At 38.0% G+C, this 22,874-nt stretch overlaps 1 protein-coding gene across 5 annotated transcripts in view; it reads left to right on the top strand.

The window, feature by feature from the left end:
* LOC136326084 (membrane cofactor protein-like) overlaps positions 1–22,874 on the top strand; it is a 61,106-nt gene that overhangs the window by 25,328 nt on the left and 12,904 nt on the right. For 4 of the 5 annotated variants that reach the window (XM_066261468.1, XM_066261469.1, XM_066261471.1 and 1 more), the window contains exons 4-11: positions 9,558–9,643; positions 10,227–10,424; positions 18,082–18,264; positions 19,196–19,240; positions 19,350–19,394; positions 20,419–20,466; positions 22,133–22,168; positions 22,654–22,714. In XM_066261468.1, coding sequence (XP_066117565.1) covers positions 9,558–9,643; positions 10,227–10,424; positions 18,082–18,264; positions 19,196–19,240; positions 19,350–19,394; positions 20,419–20,466; positions 22,133–22,168; positions 22,654–22,714 — 702 coding nt within the window. The remainder of the gene's footprint in view (positions 1–9,557; positions 9,644–10,226; positions 10,425–18,081; positions 18,265–19,195; positions 19,241–19,349; positions 19,395–20,418; positions 20,467–22,132; positions 22,169–22,653; positions 22,715–22,874) is intronic. The other variant, XM_066261472.1, reaches the window with a different exon arrangement.

The raw sequence follows: 22,874 nt of genomic DNA, 5'->3' as shown, positions 1-22,874 counted from the left end.
TTAGGTGCATAGATATTTATAATAGTTATATCTTCCTGTTGGATTGCTCCCTTTATCATTATGTACTGGTCTTCTTTATCTCTTACTATAGCCTTTGTTTTAAAGTCTATTTTGTCTGATATAAGTATTGCTACCCCAGCTTTTTTTTCATTTCCTTTTGCATGAAATAGATTTTTCCATCCTTTTACCTTCAATCTATGTGCATCTTTTGTTTTAAGGTGTGTCTCTTGTAGACCGCTTATGTATGGGTCCTGTTTTCTTATTCATGCAGCTACACTCTGTCTTTTGATCGGATCATTTAATCCATTTACATTTAAGGTTATTATTGATATGTAATTGTTTCTTGCCATTTTATTCTTTAAAGCTGTATTCCTCTTTTGCTATATTCTTTTTCTCCTTTGATCTGTTTACAACAGGCCCCTTAGCATTTCTTGCAGCATTGGTTTGGTTGTAGTGAATTGTCTGGGAACGTTTTTATTTCTCCTTCAATTTTAAACGATAGCCTTGCTGGATAAAGTAGTCTTGGTTGTAGGCTCTTGTTCTGCATTACTTTGAATATTTCTTGCCATTATCTTCTGGTTTCCAGTGTTTCTGTTGAGAAGTCAAATGTCATCCTTATGGGGGCTCCTTTGTAGGTGATAGCCTTTTTTTCTCTAGCAGCTTTTAATATTTTCTCTTTATCACTTAGCTTTGGTATTTTAATTATGATGTGTCTTGGTGTTGATTTCTTTGGGTTTCTCTTTAATGGAGTTCTCTGTGCTTCTTGAACTTGTGAGACTTTTTCCTGCATTAATTTAGGGAAGTTTTCAGCTATGATATGATTGAACAGTCTCTCTCCCTTGTTCTTTCTCTTCTTCAAGAACCCCTATGATGCAGATGTTATTTCTCTTCATGTTGTTACATAGCTCTCTTAGAGTTTCCTCAGACTTTTTGAGTTTCTTTTTTTTTTCTGCTCTGCTTCTGTGCCTTCATTTATCTTGTCCTCTAACTCGCTGATTAGATCCTCAGCTTCATCTATCCTGCTTTAAATTCCTTCCACTTTGGTCTTCATTTCTGATATTGTATTTGTCATTTCTGACTGATTTTTTTTTATCATTTCAATGTCCTTCTTATATTTGCTATGTCTTTAGGTGTTTGTAATGACAGTCTATTGTTGTTTTAAGATCTTTGAGCATCCTAACAATCATTATTTTAAACTATGCATCCGGTAATTTGGTTATATCTGACTCATTCAGGTTCTTTTCTGGGAATTTCTCTTGATTTATTTGTGTTGCATTTTTCTGCCTTACATTTTGTCTATGTATAAGAAGGTTTTGGCCACTGGAGTCCAATATGTGTGGCCTCCATGTTCCCTAGGTGTGGTCTATGTGCAGGCTCACCACCCCCTTTGCCACTGCTGCCTAGGGCATTCAAGTATGGACGTTGCTGGTGCCACCCCACTGGGGCAGTTGCTACAGTTTCCGCCTCTCCTCCATGGCAGGGTCTGTGATCATATGCCTGGGTCTACAAGCGTCGGCGGCCTCAGCCTTCGCCCCACCCCCATGGGTGGTGGTATGCACTGTGCCCTGGCCACAAGCAATTCTCGGCACCTCTGGAAGGGGTGAGCACCTTTGCTCAGCTGCAGGTCTCCGCTTGTTTCTGGGCTTTCACCCCACCCGCACGGGAGGAACCAGCTTGCATTGGGCTGCAAGCCTCTGTTCCGCGGGTGGGGCGAAGCTGCACCCTGCGCGCCCTTGCTCAGTGGCGGGTCTCTGCCCCCTGCCCTGCAGGCGGGATTGCAGGTGGGCCCGCAGCTGGACCTGAACACTTTCGTGTGTCCCCTTTGCCCCGTCAGGCAAAACTGAGCTCACAGCCGAGTCTCAGTCATGGCCGGCCAGCTTCTGCCCTTGCCGATGGAACTGCGCTTCCGTGTCCCAGCACTGCTTGCCCACCCGCAAACCTTTGGTCATGTGGGTGGAGGTGCTGTAGCTCTGACCCTAAGAATCACTATTGTAGTCCCGGAAGCTCCCTCCTTCTAATTAACTCTGCTCTGAGTGCCGCAGGAGAGCTTGTTTGGCTGGTGTCCTGCTTACGTTTGCTAGTATTGCTGTTTCCAGGGGAAATATTCGCTTCAGAGTTGAGGAGTGACTCAGCCTAGGGTTAGGGTGGCTGCCCCTCAAAGTGTTTCTCCCTGTGCCTCCTAGAGAACAATCTCTTCCTGCTACTCTGGTCCTCTCCTCTCTCCTGTCCCCCGGAGCTCCAGGTGGGTAGTTGTGAGAGAGGTTTTCTGCGCGGACTCTTTAAGAAAAATCCTGGGTCTGAGAAATCTGTCTTTTTCTCACAAACAGTGTCCTGACTTGTTTCACAGATAAATACTGTCCATACGCCTCTACTAGGCTCTGGGGCTGCAGGCTGGGGCTTTGTTACTGAGGCTCAGGACCCTCCCCTCTCTGCTAAACTCCTTCCTGCCACAGGAGTCTCTCCAGGCTGCCGTTTGCTCCTGGGAGCTGGGCAGCCCTCTCCGTGTTTCCGCTTTTCCTACCAGTCTCAGTGTGGCATCTTTAGTGTTCCTTGGTTAAAGAGTCCTCTTAGTTTAGTCCAAAGTTAGTTTTTCCAGATGATGGTTCTTAAGTTGAAACCCACTTTGGTTCTGGGAGGTGGAAGTTGGTACGTTCACCTACTCCTTCGCCATCTTGCCACTCCTCTGAATTTTTTTTAAAGACTTTATTCAATTTTCAGAGAGGAGAGAGAGAGAGAGAAAGAGGAAGAGTGAGAGTGTGTGTGAGAGAGAGAGAGAGAAAGGGAAGAGCAGGAAGCATGAACTCCCATATGTGCCTTGACCAGGCAAGCCCAGGGTTTCGAACTGGTGGCCTCAGTGTTCCAGGTCTACACTTTATCCCACTGTGCCACCACAGGTCAGGCCAGATCTCATTTTTTATTATAAGTTTTTATAGCTATTAATTCCCCCTTGGTGCTATTTTTACTGTGTCTCAGAAGTTTTGGGATGTTGCTTTTCCATTTTTATTCATCTGAAAGTAATTTATAATTTTGCTTGTGATTTCTTTGATACAATGGTTGTTTAAAAGTATGTTGTTCAATTTTCACAATTTTATGAATTTTCCAGTCTTCCTTTTGATATTGACTTCTAACTTCATCCTGTGTGGTCAAAAGATACTTTGTATGAATATCTACTTTTTAGCTCTATTAACTATTTATTGTTAATTTGTGGCCAGGAAAAATAAAGTTCCTAGGAATAAATTTATCCTAAGGGTTAAAAGACTTGTACTTGGAAAGTTATAGGACATTGAAAAAAGAAATTTGGGAAGATTCAGATAAGTGAAAGTATATACCACGTTCATGGATCGGAAGAATTAGCATCATTAAAATGTCCACACTACCCAAAGCAATCTATAGATTCAACACAATTTCTATTAAATACCAGTGTCATGCTTCACAGACCTACAATAAATATTTCCAAAATTTATATGGAGCCAAAACAGAACCTGAATAGCCTCAGCAATCTTGAGAAAGAAGAACAAATTGGGAGGTATCATACTGCCTGATATCAAATTATACTACAAGGCCATTGTAATCAAAACAGTCTGGTACTGGCCTAAGAACAGGCATATACAGTTGTTGAGCATCAGCCCTGCATGTGGAAGTCCTGGGTTTGATTCCCGGCTAGGGCACACAGAAACGGCCATCTGCTTCTCTACCCTTCCCCCTCTCCTTTCTATCTCTCTCTTCCCCTCCCACAGCCAAGGCTCCATTGGAGCAAGGTTGGCCCCAGGCACTGAGGATGACTCTGTGGCCTCTGCCTCAGGCTCTGGAATGGCTCCAGTTGCAGTGGAGCAACGGCCCAGATGTGCAGAGCATCGCCCACTGGTGGACATGCCTAGTGGATCCCAGTCAGACGCATGCAGGAGTCTGTCCGCCGCCCTCTGCTTTTCACTTTGGAAAAATTAAAAAAATATAAAAATAATAAAAGATTAAAACGAAAAAATAACAGGTATACAGATTAATGGAACAGAACAGAGAACCCAGAAATAAACCCACACCTTTATGGTTGGTTAATATTTGACAAAGGAGGCAAGAGCATACAATGGAGTAAAGACAGTCTCTTCAATAAGTGGTGTTGGGAAAATTGGACAGGTTCATGCAAATAAAATGAAAATGAAGCTAGACTTAAATGTACATTGCAAAACCATAAAAATCCTAGAAGAAAACATAGGTGATAAAATCTCAGACATCTCTTGTAGCAACATTTTTACCACTATATTTCCTTGGTTAAGAAACAGAGGAAAAAGTAAACAAATGGGACTATATCAAACTAAAAAGCTTTTGTATAGCAGAAGAAACTGTCAACAAAATGAAAAGACAGTCCACTCAATGGGAGAATATATTCACCAATTCATCTGATAAAGGGTTACTATCCTAAATTTATAAAGAACTTATACAACTCAGCACCAGGAAGACAAACAATCCAATTAGAAAATGGGCAAAGGACCTGAATAGACACTTCTCCAAGGAGGATGTACAGATAACCAAAGGCATATGGAAAATTGATCAATGTCACTAATCACCAGAGAGATGAAAATTAAAACCAAAACATGGTATCACCTCACACCTAATGGCTGTCATCAAGAAATCAACAAACAAGTGCTGATGGAAGAAAAGGGAACTCCCATGCACCATTAGTAGGATTGCAGATCTGTGCAGCCCACTAACTGTGAAAAATAGTATGGAGTTTCCTCAAAAAATTTAAAATGGATCAGCCTTTTGATCCAGTGATGTCATACCTGAGAATATATCCTAAGAATCCTGAAACACTAATTCGAAAGAATAAAAGCACATCCATCTTCATTGCAGCTTTACTTACAATGGTCAGGATCTGGAAACAGCCCAAGTCCCATCAATGGATAAGTAGATAAAAAAGCTATGGTAGATTTACACAATGGAATACTACATGGCTATAAAAATAAAAAAAAGAAGGAAATCTTACCTTTTGTGACAGCATGGATGGACCTGGAAATCATTATGGTAAGTGAAATAAGCCAGTCAAAGACAATACCATAGAATCTCACATGTGGTATCTAATGAACTCAGTGATCTGATGAACAATAGAAACAGAGGCATGGACGAATGGAACCAGATGGACAGCTGTCAGAAGGGAGGAGGGCAAGGGCACTGGGTGAAAGAAGGTGAAGGGATTAGACAAAAAACATATATGTAACACATAGGTACAGATAACAGAATGACAATAGCCAGAAGGAGAAGGGTAGTGGGGTTAGGTGGAGGAGGGCAAAGGGTGGGGGAAATGGAGAAAGAGACTTTGCTTGGAGTGGAAAGTTCCATGATGCTGTGTATAGGTGGTGTTATATTGACTACACTTGAAACCTGTATGGTTTTGTGAACTAATGTCATCCCAATAAATTCAGATAATTTTTTTAAAAAACAGCCCTGGCCAGTTGGCTCAGTGGTAGAGCATTGGCCAGGCATGTGGATGTTCTGAGTTCAATTCCCAGTCTGAGCACACAGGAGAAGTGACTATCTGCTTCTCCATCCCTCCCCTCCCCCCCTTTCTCCCTCTTTTTCTCCCCCCCCCCACAGCCATGGCTCAGTTGGTGCCAGCACATCACACTGGGTGCTGAGGATGGCTCTGTGGAGCCTCTGCCTCAGGCCTGAAATGAAGCTCCATTGAGAGCATGGCCCCAGATGGGCAGAGCATGAGTCCCAGACAGAGTTGCCAGGGGATCCCAGTCGGGGTGCATGCAGGAGTCTGTCTCTCTATCTCTCCTCCTCTCACTTGGAAAAGAAGAAAAGAAAAAGAAAAAATTTATTTGTGGCATAACATAATTATGTTATTAATCATGGATTTATTATGTAATTAATTTAATAAATTTAATTTTTGTTATTAATTTGTGGCCTAAAATATGGTATTCTGGAAGATGTCTCCTTTGCACCTCAGACTGTGTATTCTGTTGTTGGGTAGAGTGTTCTGAGATCTAGTTTGTTTATTATATTGTTGAAGTTCTTTGTTTTCTTATTTATCTTCTTTTTGTTCTATTCACTATTGTAAGAGGGATATTGAAGTCTCCAACTATTATTGGAGAAATGCCAGTCTTATAGAAATGTGTATTTCCTCCAATTCTATTATTTTTTGTTTCGTATATTATGAAGACCTGTGATTGGATACATAAATGTTAAAAATCATAATATACTCTTACAGTATTGAACTCTTATTAAAATATAATGCCCTTCTTGGTTCTTGTCATCTTTTTTTATTTAAAGTCTATTTTTGTATGTACTAGTGTAGCCACCCCTGCTTTCTTATGATCACTATATGCATGAAATATATTTTCCATTTTTTTACTTCTAACTCGTTCATGTTTTTTAATCCCAAGTGCATTTCAGCATATAGTTGGATCCTTTGTTTTTAACTGTTCTGCCAATGTCTTTCTTTGGATTGGAGAATATAAATTTAAATTTTAATTTAATATTTTAAATTTAAAAGAATTACTGATAGAAAGGACTGTTTTCTTTGATTATGCTACTAGTTTTCTATGTGCCTCATAGCTATTTTGTCCCTCCTTTCCTGTTTAGTAGATTTTCATGGTGAAATGCTAAAATTCCTTTTTATCTTTTTATGTTAGAGTCCATTCTGTAGGGGTTTTGTTTATTCTTATTATGCAGATTATATTTAAAATCCTACAGTTATAATACTCTAATTTGTATTTATACCAAGTTAACTTCAATAAATTATAAAACCTGCACCTTTACAACACTCTCCACCCCTTTTGGTTGTTCATGTCATCCTACCTCTACAATAATAACTGTAATACAAACTTCTACAGTAATGTATTTTCTTTTGAAAGATTAGTCTCTTAAGCCACATAGAAAACAAAAATTACAGGCACAAACCATTCTTCCAATAACAGTAGCTTTAATAATTAGCTGTGTATGTTCCTTGAGTGAAATGCTTATTTATCCACATGCTCTTACTTTCCTTAATTTCCCCTTTCAGAACTCGGTCGAACAATTTTTGCAGACAAGGTCTAGTAGTAACAACTCTCCCAGCTTCTATTTCTGGGAAAATCTTACTGCGTCCCTCACACTTGAGCCCAGTTTTGCTCGATTGAGCATTTTTGGTTGACAGGTTTTGTTTTATCACTTTGTGTCTATCTCTTCACTGCCCTGTGGCCTCCAAGAGTCTGAGAAATCTGCTGATAATCTTATTTAGGATCCCTTGTATATGATGATTCACTTTTTCACAGCTTTTAAAGTTTTGTCACTAGCTTTTGAAAGTTTGATGATTTTGTTTCTTAATGTGGGTATCTGGAATTCATCTTACTTGGAGTTTGTTGAGATCTTTGAGTATTTATATCTATGTCTTTCATCACATTTGGGAATCTTTTAGCCATTATTTCTTCAGATATTCTCTCTTCCCCTTTCTCTGTCTTTGAGAGTCAGTCCCACAGTGCACGTTAGTCTGCTTACTGGTTTCTCACAGGCCCATTGGCTCTGTTCACTTTTCTTCAGTCTTTTTTCTTGGTGTTCTTCAGACTCAGTTTCCATTGTCCTTTCTTGAAGTTCACTGTTTTTTTCTTCTGCCTGCTAAAAACTGCCTTTAATTTCAACTGTGAATTTTTCATTTAAGTTATTGTACTTTTCAAATCCAAAATTGCCTTCAGTTTCTTTGAGGTTTTCCGTCTCCCAGTTGATATTCACAATGTATTCATTCATTGTTTTCTTGACTTTCTACATTTCTTCCATTAATTCTTGGAGCATTGTAAAACCATTATTTTAAAATCTTTGTTAGTTGCTCTGCAATTGGGTCTTTTGCAGGGATAATTTCTGTTCATTTATTTTTTTCTTTGAAGGCACCGTACTTTCCTGTTTCTTTGTATGCCTTGTGATCTTTTTCTTGTACTGGATACTTGAGTCTATAATGGGGTAACTCTAGAAATAAAATTCTCCATCCCAGCACTTGTTATTTTCTCCATTTCTTCTTGGTGTTTTGATTGTTGTAGGGTCTGAGGATCAGCATGATATGTAAACTGAAGGTCTTCTCAGGTCTTTTCTTAGCTTTCCCCTGGGCATGTGCAGTCAGTGACGTAATATTCTCTACATATGTGTGTCCTAGTTGTCAGGCCTGACTCCTGAAGGGTAAAAAGCAAAAGTTGAAGGGAGGAACAAAGGACAGTGGTCTGTAAATATCCAGGAATTCACTTCAGTTGGCAAGGAATAGGCTTGCAGGAGTGGGACACGTGTGACAATAATGGCTGCCCACTTCTTTGTCTGCTTTTCTGTGATGAGAAGCAGCAGTCCGTAATAAGAGTGCAGGTCCCTGATATTTGTGAGGACAGGGTTCTTTATCCTTCCCTGGTTCCTGTAGGCTTTTTAAGTGGCCCCAGGAGCACACACACAACCTCCTGCTGTCGGAGTGTGATGACTAACTGCCACGGCGCTAAGAGCTGAAAGTGACCGATATTAATACACTTTCCTGTCCAACTCTTCCCTTAGAAGTTGCAAGCCTTCAAGGGACTCCAGATTTCCAAAACAGTTACACTCTGTAAATTCTAGCACTATAATTGTTGTCTGGGTGGGAAGCCAGATTCTTGGTGTTTCCTACCTTACCGTCATCCCTTACTCCTCTCCTAATACATTATCAGATAGAACCAAGGAGTGAGCCTTGGGCGAAAAGTCAGCTGGGAGCAGCTATGGGCAATTTCATTGACTATGTTTTTACTTGATCAAGGAAACATACTTTGTTTAAAGTTAGAATCTGGTAGGGACTTTGAGAAATACCAAAAGGTTAAGACATAAACTCTTTTCAAAGAACTTTCTGCCTTATTTATAAGCACAATATACACAGACAGATGTCAAAGCTAAGTAGTAAATGAGCAGTACCAAAAAAAAAAAATAGATGTATTTATGATCATTACAATGACAGTCCCCAGGAGGAGAGACTACTGTGAATTTGAATCATTAGAGATTTCATCAAGAAGGGATCTTCCTAAGCTACTGCTAGGAAGGTACCCTGATCTGAAGAATATTCATAAGGCTTAAAACTTACGTAACACTTGCCATATTTCACATGCTAACTCATCTACTAGTCACAACAACCCCACAAGGTATATACTATTATAGATGAAGAGACTGAGAAAGAAACATTAAGGGACTTGCCCAACTCAAATGACAAGACAGCTGTGGAGGTGGGACTCAAATCTAGGCAGAGAAGGTCTAGGGCCTGATCACTCAGTAATTTTTCTGTCTGCGCAGAATGGCATGAATTAGGGCACAGAGTGAGCACTGATGTGCCAGCTGGAGATGGGAAAGAAGCCAGACCGGCAGGCATATATGTAGATAATTTGCTCTAGGTCAATGTATGCTTCAATGCAGAAACTCTTATTTTGTTAAATCATAGATTTAGTTAGTACTTTCATTATAGACTGTTTAAGAAACTTCTCTCTCAAACTACTGTAGTGCAGAAAAACAACCAAATAAAAGTTTTTCCCTATTATTTGCATCATGTTAACTAGTAAAAAATAAAAACAGTAATCTTTTATCATATTTAGATTTTACTTAATTGGATCAGAAGTCCTATATTGTGAACTTTCTGGAGATACTTTGCAATGGAGTGGTGATCCCCCAATTTGTGAAAGTAAGTATATTCTGTCTCTACAGTATAGAGCAGCAGTTCTCAAATTCCTGGCCTTGGCTTGACTTAATGCTTTTAAGTTTAAAAAGAACCACCATAGCGTCTCATTAGGAAGGCTATGGCTATTGCTGTTCCTAATACTGGAATTAGAACTGACAAGTTTTAAAAATAATGATTTATTAATTCATTATTAAGAACAAAGCACAATACATATTAATGTTTGCATCATATGTTTTATGAAATTTATCAAAATTTTCCAAATAATGAGAATAGTGGCATTGTTTTACATCTTTGCAAATATCATCAGTATCTGGCTTCAAGGAAGAGCTCAGGTTTTGGGTTGTTGCGTTAACACACCATTTGTACCATCTGCAAATTTCATAATACACTCTTAAGGATGAAAATGGAAAACATAACACATTTTTTCATAGAAACTTTTTTCTAAATGGATATTGGATTATAACTACATTATAGAAATCGTATGTCAGTACAGTTTTTGAAGGTAGTTCATAGGATGTTACTAATGCTATCTTAATTTTTTACTTTTTCTTTTGCCTTTCCTGTTCTTTTTTTTTTTCTTTTTAAGAAATTTTGTGTCAACCACCTAAAGAAATACCAGATGGAACATACACCAATAACGGCAAGGATACATATGAATATAATGAAGTAGTAACTTACAGTTGTAATCCTTCAAATGGACCAGATGAATTTTCGCTTATTGGAGAGAGCACATTGATTTGTTCTGGGCCAGACAAATGGAGTAGTGACCCTCCTGAGTGTAAAGGTAGGTTTTTCTTTCTTTTTTTATTTATTTATTAATTATACAGAAGGGAGAGACAGAGAGAGAGAGAGAGACAGAGTAAGAAAGGGGGGAGGAGCAGAAAGCATCAACTTCAACTCCCATATGTACCTTGACCAGACAAGTGCAGGGTTTTGAACCAGCGACCTCAGAGTTCCAAGTCGATGCTTTATCCACTGCGCCACCACAGGTCAGGCGAAAGGTAGGTTTTTTATTTGTTTCTTCATTTGTAAATAGTATCGAAATACTTTGTAAATACTTTACCAACAAGTAAACAAAACAGCAGTATGTGCTCGCTCACCCTGTTAAATTGGTTTCTAATTTCATTTAAAAAAAGTAAATGGAATCAAAACTAATTCTAGTTGTAGAATTCACCACACATGTTCTTGGTATTCTGATTTATACATTGTGAATTACTGTGTAGATGTGTGAGTTGGGGGGTTTCTTTGGTTTGTTTTTTTGGGGGGGGGTTTGCTTCAGAGTATCACAAATACTCAACCCACATTGGCTTAAAAATAACAGATCTGTTTTGTATTACAAGAAGTCTAAGAGTTCTGGCTAAAGAAAATGGTAGAATGAATTGTAAAAGACTAACCTTACCAATAAGATTAGTAAACACGAAACATACAGACATACCTTGTTTAATTGCAGTTTGCTTTATTGTATTTCACAGGTGTTGTGTTTTTAAAAGTTGAAGGGAGGCCCTGGCCGGTTGGCTCAGCCGTAGAGCATCAGCCTGGCATGCGGGGGACCCAGGTTTGATTCCCGGCCAGGGCACATAGGAGAAGCGCCCATTTGTTTCTCCACCCCCCCCTCCTCTCTGTCTCTCTCTTCCCCTTCCACAGCCAAGGCTCCATTGGAGCAAAGATGGCCCGGGCGCTGGGGATGGCTCCTTGGCCTCTGCCCCAGGCGCTAGAGTGGCTTTGGTCGCTGCAGAGCGACGCCCCGGAGGGGCAGAGCATCGCCCCCTGGTGGGCAGAGCGTCGCCCCTGGTGGGCATGCCGGGTGGATCCCGGTCAGGCGCATGCAGGAGTCTGTCTGACTGTCTCTCCCCGTTTCCAGCTTCAGGGAAAAAAAAAAAAATTGAAGGGAAGACTCTCACCAGCAAAGATTATGCCTTGCTTTATTACAATGTTTATTTTATTGTTGTGGTTTGATGCCAAACCCGCTATATCTTTTTATGTTTAAGGCATAAGAGCATGACTTAGAACAGGGAGGCAGTGGAGGTTATTTGACTCTTGAAAGAAAGGAACCACTGAATAATTACAAATTAACTAACTGCTCTTGCCAACTGCAAATGGAACATTCTCTAATTACATTTCCTAGGCATTAAGATAATTTTTAATAAATTTCAAAATATTGGAAGTCATTTGCAGTATATTATCTAATCAGAATGAAGTGAATGTAGAAATCAAAATACAAGATATCTATAAAATCCCTACGTACATGAAAATTATGCAAGACACTGCTGTCTAACCAATGAGACAAAGAAGACTTGAGCAAAATTAGAAAGTGCTTTGAATTGAATAAAAATGAAAATGCAACATATTGTAGAATCAAAATTTGTGGGACACAGCAAAAGCATTGCTTAGTAGGTTATCAGTAGCATGAAATGCCTATATTAGAAAAGGGGAGATACCTCAAATCAGTAATCTAAGCTTCCATTTTATGAACCTAAAAAAAGAAGAGCAAATTGTACTCCAAAGAAAGAAACAAAAGGAAAGAATAAAGAGAAATCAATGAAATTGAAAAGAGAAAAAAGAATTAATGACACCAACACATAGTTCTTGGGGAAGAGCAATAAAATGTTTTAACATAACCAGTCTGACAAGAAAAAAAGAAAATGCAAGTTACCAATATTAAAAATGAAAAAGAGGACATCACTAAGTATATATCCTACAGATGTTTAAAGAATAATGAGACTAACACAAACAATTTATGTATATAACTTTGACAGCATAAACCTTCTCATAAAGAGAACTGTTTTCCTTGGGGGAATTAACCAGACATTTCAGGAGTAAATTCAAGCAGCTCTACTTGAACTCTTCAGAGGTGGGGCTACCTCTCACCTCATTTCATGAGGATTGCATTGCCCCGATACTAAAACAAGACAAACATTTCAAGAACATTAAAATCAATATACATAATGAACATAGAACCAAAAACTTCTTTAATTATTAAGTTAAATCCTATAATGAATAAAAACAATACATTATAATCAAGTAGAATTAATTCTGTAAATACAAAGTTGATTTAAATTTAAAAATTAATCAGTATAATTTACTATATCAGGAGATATAAAGAAGAAAAACATGGGCCCTGGCCAGTTGGCTCAGCGGTAGAGCGTCGGCCTGGTGTGCGGGGGACCCGGGTTCGATTCCCGGCCAGGGCACATAAGAGAAGCGCCCATTTGCTTCTCCACCCCCCCCTCCTTCCTCTCTGTCTCTCTCTCCCCCTCCCGCAGCCAAGGCTCCATTGGAGCAAAGATGGCCCCGGGCGCTGGGGATGGCTCCTTGGCCTCTGCCCCAGGCGCTAGAGTGGCTCTGGTCGCACGGAGCGACTCCCCAGAGGGGCAGAACATCGCCCCCTGGTGGGCAGAGCGTCGCCCCTGGTGGGCATGCCAGGTGGATCCCTGTTGGGCACATGCGGGAGTCTTCCTGATTGTCTCCCCCCGTTTCCAGCTTCAGAAAAATACAAAAAAAGAAAAACATGATCATCTTAAGGTAAAAATATGCATTTGACGGAAGTTATCATCTTTTTATTATAAAAGTTCTCGGCGATCTAAGATCAGAAGCGAACTATTTGTCCCTGATAAATGGCTTCTACAGAAATCCCATAGCTAACATTTTACTTGGTAAATGACTGATACATTTCCCCCTAAGATAAGAATAAGACTAGAATGCCTACTCTTCATTCTTTTCAGCACTGTACTGGCAGTCCTGCCCAGAACAATAAGGCTAGAAGTAGAAATAGGTATACATGTTGAAGAGAAAAAATAAAGTAGACTGTATTCACTGTGACTTGTTGCCTATTTAGAAAATTCAAAAGACTTAAGTCTTAGCCAAATTGTAAACACAAGGTCAACTTACAGAAATCAATTGTACATCTATACGCTAGCAATAAATAATAGGAAATTGGAATTTTTTTACATAATTACAACAGCTCCAAGCTACATATAATATTTGAAAATAAATTTTATAACACATGTACAAGATTTGAATGGTAAAAATGACTAACTCCTTATAAAAGAAATCAGTAGTCCTTAATAAAGAGGAATTTGGTGGTGGATTGGAAAGCTGAATTGTAGTAAAGATATCAATTTTCTATAATCTACAATTTTAGCAGAATCCCACTAAAAGTCCCAGTAGAACTTCTGTAAATTGACAAACAGATTCTAAAATTTATATGCAGAGACCAAAAAAAAGTATAATAGTTGAAATTTTGAAAAAATTAGGGGACTAATTCTACCTGGTGTCAACTCTTATTATAAAACATACTATAAATTGTACAATACAGTGTGGAACAGAGTAGAGTGCAGAACAGATCCTTTCAGTTGTGTCTGTTGATTTACCTCAGGCATATAAACAATTTAGTAGAAAAATGGTAAAAGTACAGGCACACTTTGATATCCATATGCCCCAAAAAAACCCAAAACAACCACCTCAACCCATTTTAACACCATATGCATTTATTCAAAGCATTATAGACTTAAATATAAAAAGCTTAAAAAATAAAACTTTTACTAGAAAACAGAAAGTGTTTGTGACCTAGACAAAGATTTCTTAAATACAACCCTAAAAGCATGATCAGTTAAAGAAAAAGAAATTCCTGAAAACTCAAAAATTATGCTCTTATAAACTTATAAGAAAAAAAGATGAGTCAAGGACCAGAAAAAAATATTTGCAAAGCAAAAATAAGTAGATAGATAGACATGTAAAGAACTCTCAAAACAAATAATAAGAAATCTCATTTTTAAAGAATGGGCAAAATATTTTAATAGAACTTTTCCACCAAAGAAGTTATATGAATGGCAAAAAAGTACATGAAAAGTTCCTCAGTAGCATTAGTAATCACAGAATAAAATTTAAAACCACATGGTATACAACTAAACACCTATTAGTATGGCTAAAACTAAACTTAAAAACCTAGTAAAACCACTACTCTCAAAAATGAGGAGTAATTAGAACTTTCACAAATTGCAAGTTAGAATGCAAAATGGTATGTCTATTTAAGAAAACATTTGGTGGTTTCTTATAAAGTTAAACATACACTTACTGTACAACTCAGCAAGCCAAGTAAATTAAATACATTCACATGAAACCCTATATGAGAATCCTTATAGCAGCCTTAGTTGTAATCACCCACATTAGAATTGGAAACAGCCACATATTTTTCAGTTGGTGAATGGCTGATAAACCACCATACGTGTATATAATGGGATAATACTCTCCAATTTAAAAAGAATGAGCTTCTAATCTTGCAAAGCCAGAAATGAATCTCAAATGCATTATGCTAAGTGAAATAAGCTGTGCTCAGAGGCTGTGATCCCATTATGACATTCTAGAAAAGGAAGACTACAGTGATAGAAAACAGATCTTTCTGGCTGGTTGAGGAAGGTGGTTGGGGGGCTCTGGGTGGGGAGTGTTGATTAGGAAGTGGCTTGAGGAAACCTTGGAGGTAATGAAATGTTTCTATGTCTATTGAAGTGGTAATTACATGGTTAGTATTCGCATTGATCAAACCATTCAGCTGTACACTAAAAGGTTGAGTTTTATGTATATAAATTATATCTAGTAACTCTAATTTACAGAAATCTTTACTGTGATTTTAGGATAATCTTTTTTAACCTCTGGTCATCCACCAGAAATTTTGTGCTGGTCTGCGTAAGAGTTAACCACCTTGATGTTGTATGAAGATTATAGACCCAGTGATCTTGGTCAGATTCACTTATACCCATGGTAATTTCTGCATTAGTGGTCCCTGAAATAATTTTGTTTTCACCAGTCGCCAAGTGTAAAAAGGTTGAAAACCACTGCTTTAGCACACAGATCAGTGAACCCAAAGTGGGGACAATAGAAACCAACCAACCAATTTGAAAGAAATATTTTTTAAAAAGAGAAAGACATACAAGAATAGCAAGCAGTCAAATAGGCATATTAATAGAGTTTCAGACAGAGAGGAGAAACAGCAGTATAGGCAATTATTTGAGTAAATATTAGCCAAAAATTATCCACATTTGATCTAAAACCACCACCTCACAAATCCAGGAAATTCAGTGACCCTAGCAGGATAAATTTTAAAAATTTACCAAGAAACTCCTGCTAAAGTAAACATATCATGGTAAAGCTTCTGAAAACAAAAAAGGTAAAGCCGCCAATGGGAGGGGGGTAGAAAATTACATTTGCCCCATGTCTTTAAGTAGGAATGACAGCTGACTTCACTTATGGAACTGTGGAGACTAGACAACAATAACATCTACTAAAACTCTGAAAGAAAAAACAGGAAACCTAGAAATCTCTCAGGAAGACATACTTTATTTAAAAACTTTTTATTTACAGTTGACATTTAATATTATATTAGTTTCAGGTGTACTACATAGTGGTTTGACATTTATATAACTTACAAAGTGATTCCCACCCAATAATTCTTGCACCCATTCACCTGGTATCATACGCAGTTATTATAGTATTACTAACTTTATTCTAGGCTGTGTTTTATATCTCCGTGACTATTTATTAACTGCCGATTTGTACTTCTAATCCCTTCACCTTTCAAGGAGAAATCTTTTAAAACTGAAGGTGAACTAAATAAAAACATTTTCAGAAAAACAAAAGCTAAGAGACTTGTCACTGCCCTACCTGAACTATAACAATTGCTAAACGAAGTTCTTTAGGCTGAAGGGAAATGATGCCTGATGGAAATTCAGATCCCCACGCAGAGAGGAAGAGCACTCTCCTGGTTTAAAACACTGTGCATTGTGGGCCCTTCTTTGTTGCTCAGATTTAACCTCCTAAGATGTTCTCTAATACTTAGTGCCAGCCAGTGTGTTTTGTCTTTTTCCAAATCTGCCAAACCCATTATTGGATCCTGAAATCAATCTAGAACAGTGGTAGTCAATCTGGCCCCTACCGCCCACTAGTGGGCGTTCCAGTTTTCATGGTGGGCGGTAGCGGAGCAACCAAAGTACAAATAAGAAGATAGATTTAACTATAGTAAGTTGTTTTATAAAGATTTATTCTGCCAAACTTAGCGAAAATTCGACATAAAGTACTTGGTAAGTAATTATTATTATATGCCTTAACTTGCTGTAACTCTACTTTATAAATTAAGTAAAGTTACTTCCCTACTTTATAAATCATCATTACTGTGGAACCAGTGGGCGGTTAGAGAATTTTACTACTAACAGAGATACAGAAGTGGGCGGTAGGTATAAAAAGGTTGACTACCCCTGGTCTAGAAGATCATGACCCACGTTTTACTTCTTGAAAAGCAGAGTAGAATGGGAAGTACACAGTACGCTGGTGTGAAGTTTTAAGTATTAACTTTTAACTTTATCTTAGGCCTGTGGGATTATATACTGATTTACAATAGAAAATGGGAGGGGGGGGTGCTTTGTTGTTTGTTTGTTTTTTTTGATTCCTGAGTTAGAGTAAAAACTGTCTGGAAAACAGCCCTGATGGCACTGCCCTTTCTTTTTCTTGCCATCCCAGTTCTCGCGTGTTGCTAGTACCTGAGAACTTTCTCTGCATATCTTTGTGTGGCTAGCTTCTTTCGAACTATTTACATTTGAGCTCAAGTATTTTTTTTTATCACAAGAGTCTCTCCTGCCTTTCTACAAAAGTAGGGTACTATAATCAGTGTCAGCATAAAATTTTAACAAATCCCTAGAGCTAAAGAGTATCCAATGGTTGTGTTTGAATTTACAGGAGATAGTATCTGGTAGGCAGATCTTTTTAAAAACTTGTCAGTAAGAGAAAAAAAAAATGTAGGAAAGCCAACAAACTATAATGATAGTCTGGTGGGAAAAGTCTAGGTGGAAAAAGATTACTTGATTTTGTGAAATCCGTTTAATTGGAATTAAATGCACAAAGTCTTTTTTTTTTTCTTTTAAGTTAACATCCTGCCTTCCGTTCCTTGTCTCTATTCCAGGGGAAATTACTGTTTTTCACTAGATTCCTTTCCTATGTTAAAGAAGCTTTGCATTAGCCCTAGCTAGCCGGTTGGCTCAGCGGTAGAGCGTCGGCCTAGCGTGCGGAGGACCCTGGTTCGATTCCCGGCCAGGGCACACAGGAGAAGCGCCCATTTGCTTCTCCACCCCTCCGCCGCGCTTTCCTCTCTGTCTCTCTCTTCCCCTCCTGCAGCCAAGGCTCCATTGGAGCGGAGATGGCCTGGGTGCTGGGGATGGCTCTGTGGCCTCTGCCTCAGGTGCTAGAGTGGCTCTGGTCGCAACATGGCGACGCCCAGGATGGGCAGAGCATCGCCCCCTGTTGGGCAGAGCTTCGCCCCATGGTGGGCGTGCCGGGTGGATCCTGCTCGGGCGCATGCGGGAGTCTATCTGACTGTCTCCCTGTTTCCAGCTTCAGAAAAATGAGAAAAAAAAAAAGAAGCTTTGCATTAATTCTGGAATTTCTCTGCTTTTCAGTGGTCAAATGTCCGTATCCAGTAGTCAAGAATGGAAGACCCACGTCAGGAATTGGATCAAAATTTTACTACAAAGCGAGGGTTACATTTGAATGCCTGCAGGGATTTCTCCTTGAAGGCAGCAGAACTGTTGTGTGTGGAGCTAACAGTACTTGGGAGCCTGGGCTGCCAAATTGTACTAAAGGTACAGAGGATGTCTTTTTCTTTCTTTTTTGTTTAGATTTTATTTCTTTGATATTATGTATCAATGATACGGATTAATTGAAATGAAGCAGTTTTAGCCTTTATGTCTTAACAAAACATGTGAAAGAATTCTGCTTTTGTTTCGTATATTTTCATAGAATTAGCACATTATGAACATCACACAGGTGTATAAATTTTTCTTCGGCTTTTTTTATGTGTAAAACTGGATAGCATGGCCCTGGCCGGTTGGCTCAGTGGTAGAGCATCGGCCTGGCATGCAGGAGTTCCGGGTTCAATTCCCAGCCAGGGCACACAGGAGAAGTACCCATCTGCTTCTCCACCCCTCCCCCTCTCCTTCCTCTCTGTCTCTCTCTTCCTCTCCCACAGCCAAGGCTCCATTGGAGCAAAGTTGGCCCGGGCGCTGAGGATGGCTCTATGGCAGTGGTTCTCAACCTTTCTAATGCTGTGACCCTGCAATACAGTTCCTCATGTTGCAGTGACCCCAAACCAAAAAATAATTTTGGTGGCTACTTCATATAAATACCTGATATGCATTATGTATTCTCATTGCTTTAGACAACCCCCGTGTTTTGGTCGTTCGACCCCCGCCGGGGTTGCGACCCACTGGTTGAGAACCGCTGCTGTATGGCCTCTGCCTCAGGTGCTAGAATGGCTCTGGTTGCAACAAACTGATGCCCCGGATGGGCAGAGCATCGCCCCCTGGTGGGCATGCTGGGTGGACTGCCTCCTGGTTTCCAACTTTAGAAAAATACAAAAAAACCCCAAAAAAACTGGATAGCGGCCATTTTTAAGAAAATTGAAGCATGAGTATTTTCTTCTAAATAAATCAAGTATTAAAGGCATAATTCATATCAGTGAAAAGGCAGTAATTCCTAAGTGATTAATGCAGTCGACATTATTTTGTTTTCCAGAGTTGACTCCTCCTCCCAGTACCAAACCTCCGATTTTGAGTACAGGTTTAGTAATATCCTACTTATATTTTTCAAAACTCTTTCAAATTCTTAGTGCAGATGCCAGTGATAACTCCCAAATATTTGATCCAATCTGCATTGTTTTCTTTTCCAGTGTCGACTCCTCCCAGCACAAAACCTCCAATTTCCAGTGTCCCAGGTTTAGTAACTTCCTTCTTATATTTTTCAAAATACTTTAAGTTGCTGGTGATTTTTTTAAAGTCGCTTTGATTCCTGGCTGTTTTTTCAAAATCCTTTAAATATCTGATGATTTATACTCAGTTCATCATTTTTAGTAATGAAAGAAGGAAGAACATATTTACAGCCATCCTAGTTGTTATACTTAGTGATTCTAAAATTATTTTCCATAGCCCTCAGAAGGAAGTAAATTGCTGTGCTAACTTGGCAAGTGATGTAAACATTAAATGTGTGTGTGTGTGTGTGTGTGTGTGTGTGTGTATTAATTTTTAAGTGTTTTTTAATACATATGTTTTTATGTCACCAACTTGGCTATTTTATTTTTTTTTAATGACCTGTTGACACCTTTACAGGTTATCTTCGTGATCCAGGATGATGTTTTATTTCCTGGACTGCAACCAGTTTCATTCTTTTTATGTACTACCTTTTAAACTGGAAAATTTCTGCTGTCCTAGAACAAGACCTGTATTTCTACTGCTCCCACCTCTCCCCTCTGCTCTGCTTAAGACTTGGGAAATTATTTTAATATGGTGGAAGGAATTGTCTTTCTGATTTCAGTGCTGCTATCTCTGGCTTCTCTTTGGTTTCAGCAGAAACAAGAGACAAGAGCAATAGAGGGAGTATTAGCCTGGGCTGACCTCACTCAGGGCCCTAATTTGGTTCTGCTTACTCATGTAACATCATTTCTGTGGGCTTTACTTTCCCGTTGTTTAATAAGGGTGTTGAACTCAAATGTTAATCATTGGCTTCTAATTTGCACGTATATTTTCTGTTGTCCTAATACTTTAAAAGATTGAGGGGGATTGTGCATGTTACCATGGTAATTAGAACACCTTTCTATAATTCCTGTATACCTGGTAGCTTAGTTGAGTGCTATGCGGTTTCATATTAATGACTAATTAACCTTTAACCTTTTCAAAAAAATAAAAATTATATCCATATCGTATTGATAAGGCTGGTAAATGGAATCAAATTTATATTTCCAGGTGTCCCACCTATTCAGCCCACCGAGCCTCCAGTTTCAAGTTCTCCAGGTTCAAAAACTTTTTATCCTATTTGTATTGTTAAGAAGTTTATAGCACAATGGGTAGAAAATGATGTCATATATTAATTTGCATTTGTTTAATTATCAATGAAAATGAGCTTTTTGGTTTACACATATCTTCATTTTTGTTGTTCATTTGTCTATTAAGTTTCCGAATTAGTTGTGTTTGTCAGAATTCATAAATTAACCCTCTGAGTAGTACGAACGTTCATGTACATCCTTGTGCCTTCTGACCATCCAGAGTATAATTTATTTTAAAAACGTGTAAAGCAACATTTAAAAAAGGCAAATGTATGTTCTTCTTGTTTCCATAAATTGGTTATCAAACAAACATGATTTTAAGTTAATAAAACTGTAACTGGAACTAATTTCATTTTTTTGAAAAAAAAACCTCACTCCTGAGGTGCCTCAAATCAGGATTCCTTGTAAATTAGGTAATTTTCTCAAATGCCATGTTTTTAGGTAAGTTAAAATTTATAGAATATAACTTGCTTCCATGTGATAGTATTATTTTGTGTTGGCAATTGGTAGGTAAGTTTTCTTCCTATTCATGCCTTGTATGTACAAGTCTTAAAGTATTATAAATTGGGTTCATTTTTATTTACTTATTTTCAGAATAGGCTGGTGTGGCACATTTTACGTAGGATTACATAGTTCGCATATTATATATTCAAGAAAATGATAAAGTATAGTTGTATCATTTAAATGAAATATAAAGGTTTCTTGGTGAATAAATGAAGAGAAATATGTATAACTTTTCATTACATTAAACTAGAGTAGTAAAGTTAATCATTTTATAAAATGTACCTTAGGCTTGTTATATTTTCCCTTTGAACACTGTGGTCAAACTATCATTGTGCCAGTAAATCCAAAGCCATCTTAAGATGTTAAACACTTGATAATATTTTATGAAATGAAAAGAGCAAAGGTAAACATGACATTGTATGTTTTGACATATAGAAATTTAATAAAAGTAATGGCAGTTTAAGTGCACAGGGAGTACTAACCAACATTTATGAAGATTAAGATTTAGTAGTATTATTTTATTGCTCTCTGGATGGTCAGAAAATGCACGTTTAAGTTTCTAAGCATAAGTTTTAATTATGTGCCCTGGTATATTTTTTACATTCTTAGAATCTCTATGGTATGTCTTAATATGGGATGGGAGGGCATGAGGAAGGATTGATGATAAAATAACATACAGTATGGTTTGTGAAGATTCTGCAAATTACATTTGCTTAATAGATTAATAGAACGTTCCACGTATACCCACTGTTGGTAAAGGAATATAAATTAATTTTGTAATAAAATTATAAGTGAGAGACTGAATACTGAATAAATCAACTATAATGGGATAATACATTTTAAAAAATATTTTCCACTAAGCTAGTGGATTCTAATTGTTTAATAACCTTTACTAAATAACCTGGTGTGATAGCTACAGCACAAAACAATGTTGGACTCTAAGCCTGAAATCAGATGAGAAGGGTTCTGTGATCAAAATCAGCTGGATGCACTAGCAGTCACACAAAACTAGATTGATAAACCTTTCTTTGCTGTAGTTTATAGATGATCTGATCAAAATGAAAATGTATTTACTATCTGGGACCCACATGTGCTCAGTTATCTTCACACTGGCTTTGTTTCTTTCTCAGACTCAGGAACCATCATTGGGATTGTTGTCGGTGTCTGTAAGTATCCCAACTTAGGTGTCACTTAAATCAAAGTATTACTGTGAGGAAGTGCATTATTTGTTTAATGGTTTTTCAATTTCTACAGTTTTTATAGCTAAGTAAACCAATTTAGAAACAACTGATCTTTTCATGTGTTTATGATTATGTATTCATTTATATTCTATATGTATACCTGGTAACAAATCTTAAATAATACATGTTTTTTCAAGATGATTAGTCATATGAGTTTGCATCCCAAATATACTGTGGGTAATTTTCTAAATCAAGCCAGGACTCTTCTCTGACTTACTGTGGACTATTTAAGTGATCCAGGGAATTGCATTTAGATGGTGAAGTGTCCAGATGGAATATAAATGTATATATGCTTAAATAAAATAGCATTGCTGGCCACTGAAATGTAACCAACATTAATTTCTTCTGCTAGATTTTGAATCTTGGTAATTAGTTTTCAGTCACACTTCATTTGGTTTTTTTTATTGTAGGTTGTGGCGTTGCATTAATTTGTGCTGGTGTCTTCCTTTACTGTCACAAGAAGAAGAAAGGGTAAATTAAAGCACATTTCTTGAGTGTATTGCTGCTTTTCACTCTTTATGTAGTTTTGTGCAGCTTTTGTTTGCACTCTGTATTGCATGCATTCTTTTCAACATGCCTGCATGATTGTGCCATCAAATTGCATTTCCTTACTAAAATATTTACAGCTACT

This window comes from Saccopteryx bilineata, chromosome 2 (assembly GCF_036850765.1).
Source record: "Saccopteryx bilineata isolate mSacBil1 chromosome 2, mSacBil1_pri_phased_curated, whole genome shotgun sequence".
Lineage (NCBI taxonomy): Eukaryota > Metazoa > Chordata > Mammalia > Chiroptera > Emballonuridae > Saccopteryx > Saccopteryx bilineata.
The sequence above is the reverse complement of the archived record's forward strand: the minus strand, read 5'-3'. Positions and strand labels throughout refer to the sequence as shown.